At 42.9% G+C, this 4,291-nt stretch overlaps 1 protein-coding gene across 2 annotated transcripts in view; it reads right to left on the reverse strand.

Moving 5' to 3' along the window:
* Positions 1-870: 870 nt before the first annotated feature.
* The window catches only part of REV3L (REV3 like, DNA directed polymerase zeta catalytic subunit), a 159,434-nt gene continuing 156,013 nt past the window's right edge, over positions 871-4,291 (reverse strand). The window contains exon 32 of one of the 2 annotated variants that reach the window (XM_008058987.1): positions 871-1,982. In XM_008058987.1, coding sequence (XP_008057178.1) covers positions 1,842-1,982 — 141 coding nt within the window. In that variant the 3' untranslated portion in view covers positions 871-1,841. The remainder of the gene's footprint in view (positions 1,983-4,291) is intronic. The other variant, XM_021712854.1, reaches the window with a different exon arrangement.

Genomic DNA, 4,291 nt, shown 5'->3' on the forward strand with positions numbered 1-4,291 from the left:
TTTTAAAACATAATGTCTATGACCTAGTGCTTTTCCCGGGGTTGTACAGTTGTCTGTGATTGTGGGGACACCCAGAGCGTGGAGGATGCCGACTCCTACCGTGCTGTTCTTTCCTTGGAAAATTCCTGTCCTTCTGTCCAACAAAAGCCACCTGTGGTGGCATCAGTAGCAAGACAGGCAGAAGCTCCCAGGCAGTAGGATGGGATTTTGGTTGAAAAAAAATGGTTCCAGCCGGGCGCTGTGGTTCATGCCTGTAATCCCAGCACATTAGGAGGCTGAGGTGAGAGGACTGCCTGAGCCCAGGGGTTTGAGACCTGCCTGGGCAACCTGGCGAGCCTTCTTCTCTACTATAAATAAAAAAATTAGCTGAGCGTGGTGGCATGCATCTGTAGTTCCAGCTACTTGGAAGGCTGAGGCGGAAGGATCGCCTGAGCCCAGCAGGTCGAGGCTGCTGTGGCCATGAGTATATCACTGCACTCCAGCCTGGGTGACAGAGTGAGACTCCGACTCAAAAAAAATCCCTAAATTTAAAAAATAGCATTTAAGTTTTTAAAAGTAATTACGGTAGTTTTTGCTTTCTCTCTGGAGAGTTCTGGCCTCAAGATTAATTATATCGAAGTGAAAATGGACACTGAGGACCCACTACCAAGCGTACCCACCTCAGGACTCGCTCCAGGATGAGGGCTCCATTTGGCTCCATTTTTCCTAGATTGTTTCCACTGTCTTTTCTTTAACCCTGAAGTTTTGGTTAGGGAGTTGCAGCATCAATCAGGATATAAGAATGACCTAAATTTACCTCATCAACATTCAGAAAAGGACAGGGCAGGATGTAATCGATGTAGGCTTAGAAAAAAGATGATGTCACACTGCCATGTTTTATATTTTATTCAATTTTAATATGATTTCCATTATTAACTTTTAAAACAAAATGATTTCCAGTTTAAAAAACAATGCACTGACCACATAATTCCTTTTTCATTTTATACAGTTATACAAATATTCTAAATACACATTTTGTGTTCAAGATGATGGCAAATAAGGTTAACTGTACATAAGAAAGAAAATATTTAAGCATATTTAGAAGCAATAGAAATGTCTATACAAAACAAGCAAAATGGGATAAAATTTTTTATTTTTAAAGTATTGCAACAGGCCCACAGGTTTGTAACAAAATGTCTTTGCACAGTTCCTCACAATGCCCCATCAATAGCTAAAGCAAGACAGCGGTCCTAGAAAATAATGTTGCAAAATGCTACACGTGGTGCTACTGTTTGCACAGTTTGACCAAAATAACGATCTACTTTGAGTCAAGCAAAACCTAGAGGGAATATACCAAACAACTTGAAAATCATTTGTATAAAATTCATTGCACGTTATTTTACTCAGTTGTTTGAAAAGTAAAAAAGTGTATTTACAAAATATTTTGCAGTCAAAATTATAAAGTGGATGGGCGTCTCTAAGTAACACGTCTCGATACAGACAGTTTAAGGAAACACACAGGTGGTTTTCTTAGAGGTTTCGGTGCTCTTCTGCACAGAAGTCAACATGACTACTCAAATGGATTTACAAGATGGCGCACACACTGGGCAAATCCGACACCTGCATTAGAAAACAACGTTAGAAAGAGAAGGATGAGGGCTTTGTACACGGCAAGACGGAGCTATCCAGAGAACCCACAAGTACAACTTTAACTCAGTGAGCACAGATGTCTCCATAGTCTTCAGGTAACAGACAGACAATGAACATCCTCGACTCGATGGAAGTTGAAAAAGCACCATGCACAACAGTTTCATGATAAACGCTGAAAAAAATAGCACCTGGAATTCTGTGATACTGACAATTTAAAACTGATCTAGTAATTGCCGGAGATACGGTGCCTTGGATAATTCTCTGTTGACGCGGGAGAGTTTGAAAAGCACTGGGCAGTTCAGAGAAACACATGGGATGTGCCGGTCAAAGCAACCTGTGCAGTTCTTGCATATCTGGAAGTACAAGAGCAACAAAAAAAGGAAAGTTTTTATGCACATAATCCCTTTTGGGCCCACCATAGATTGCTGGCAGACATGTGACACATAATGCATGAGATACATGTTCACATCTCAGAGGCCCACCCTATGTTGACACATTCCTTAAGGACATTGTCTCATAAAACAGAATATGAGGGGGCCCCCAAAGCCCTGGAGTTTATTTATAAAAATGTTATGGTTTTTACATGTTTAAACTTCAGTCATCTTCAAAGTACTCTCTGTTTGAGACAATGTACCTATCGAGATGCTTTTTCCACTGCTCAAAACAAATTTGAACTCATTCATTTTGATGCCTTTTAGTGCTCTGCCGTTGTTTGTTTCACCTTTTCCACATTAGCAAAAGGTTTCCCTTCGAGGACTTTTTTCAACCCGGGAAACAAAAAAAATGTCTCTCGGGGTGAAAACAGGTGAAAAGGGAGGGTGAGGTGCAAGGGTCATGCCATTTTGATCAAAAACTGCTGAACACTTCAGTGTGGTATAGGCAAGTGCGTTATTATGATGGAAAAATCAATCAGTCACCTGTTTGCCACAGGTGAAACGTGGGATGTTTCTTCCACAAACCGTGATGCAACCTTCTCAAAACTTCCAGATAAAACTTTGGTTGACCATTTGATCCAGAGGAACAAATTCCCAGTATCCTATAAGGGCCTTCCTCAAAAAGATAATTCCAGGTTTTGTTTTGTTTTTTTTGTTTTTTTGAGTTGGAGTTTCACTCCGTCACCCAGACTGGAGTGCAGTGGCCGCTCCCGGCCACCGCAGCCTCGACCCGCTGGGCTCTGGCGATCCTTCCGCCTCAGCCTTCCGGGTAGCCGGAATTACAGGCATGTGCTACCACGTCCAGCTGATTTTTGATTTATTGTACAGATGAGGTCTCGCTGACCAGGCGGGTCTCGAACCCGTGGGCTCAGGCAATCCACTCACCTCAGCCTCCCAAAGGCGTGGGATTACAGGCTGAGCCACCGAGCCCGGCAATTCCAGGTTTTTTTGAGTTATCTTCATGCAAACTTCCCTCGGGATACACTTCATTCAACTAAGTGAAGATCAACTTTCACTTACAACAGAATCCTATTATATTAAAATCCATGTAATAAGCTACGTAATTACCAAATAATGTCTTTTAAATGAAGCATACACACTATTTTTTCAAATTGCTTACATTATCTTTTTATATGCCAATCATAAAAAGTTGTCATTTTTCTTGTTTCAGAAGAGAAAATGCCAGTCAGAAAAAACTCAAATGATGTGAATTGAAATAGCAGTCTAGAACAGCGGTCCTCAACCCTGGCTAACAGTGACCTTAACAATAAACTAATACCTGAGCCCCATCCCAGACAAGTGAATCAGAATCTCTGGGCCTGTGAGCCTAAGAACCTGTACTACTTTTTTTTTTTTTGAGTTGGAGTCTCACTCTGTTGCCCAGACTGGAGTGCAGTGGCCACTCCTGGCCACCGTAGCCTCGCCTGCTGGGCTCCGGCGATCCTTCTGCTCAGCCTTCCGAGTAGCTGGAACTACAGGCGCGCGCTACCACGCCCGGCTAATTTTTTAAAAAAATTTATTGTAGAGATGAGGTCTTGCCAAGTTCCTCAGGCGGGTCTCGAACACGCGGACTCAGGTAATCCACTCACCTCAGCCTCCCAAAGCGCGGGATTACAGGCTGAGCCACTGAGCCTGGCAGAATCTGTACTTCTTAAGGCTCCCAGGTGATTCTGATGTACAGTAAGATAATACGTGATAAGGCAGTTTTAAAAAGGACAGGTGCTGTAATGTTTTACACAATGATCTGGTTTTTTAAAATGCTTAAAAGTCTCATGTCACATATACAGTAAAAAAAAAAAAAGGATTATGGCTGGATGTACTGGCTCACGCCTATAATCCCAGCACTTTAAGAGGCCAAGATGGGAGGACTGCTCGAGCCCAGGAGTTCGAGACCAGCCTGGGCAACTTGGCAAGACCTAGTCTCTACAGTAAATAAATAAAAAAATAGCTGGGTGTGGTGGCACATGCCTGCAGGCCCAGCTACTCGGGAGGCTGAGGCAGGATTGCCTGAGCCCAGCAGGTCAAGGCTGCGGTGAGCTGGGATCACACCGCTGTATTCTAGCCTGGGCGACAGAGTGAGACTTCAACTCAAAAATAAATAAATAAGAAATGAAAATAAAAACATGAAAGCAGCGAGACCTCATTTCTACAATAAATCAAAAAATCAGCTGGGCATGGTAGCGCATGCCTGTAATTCCGGCTACTTGGAAGGTTGAGGCGGAAGGATC

This window comes from Carlito syrichta, unplaced genomic scaffold (assembly GCF_000164805.1).
Source record: "Carlito syrichta isolate Samal-C Ts95f unplaced genomic scaffold, Tarsius_syrichta-2.0.1 Scaffold303669, whole genome shotgun sequence".
Taxonomy (NCBI): domain Eukaryota; kingdom Metazoa; phylum Chordata; class Mammalia; order Primates; family Tarsiidae; genus Carlito; species Carlito syrichta.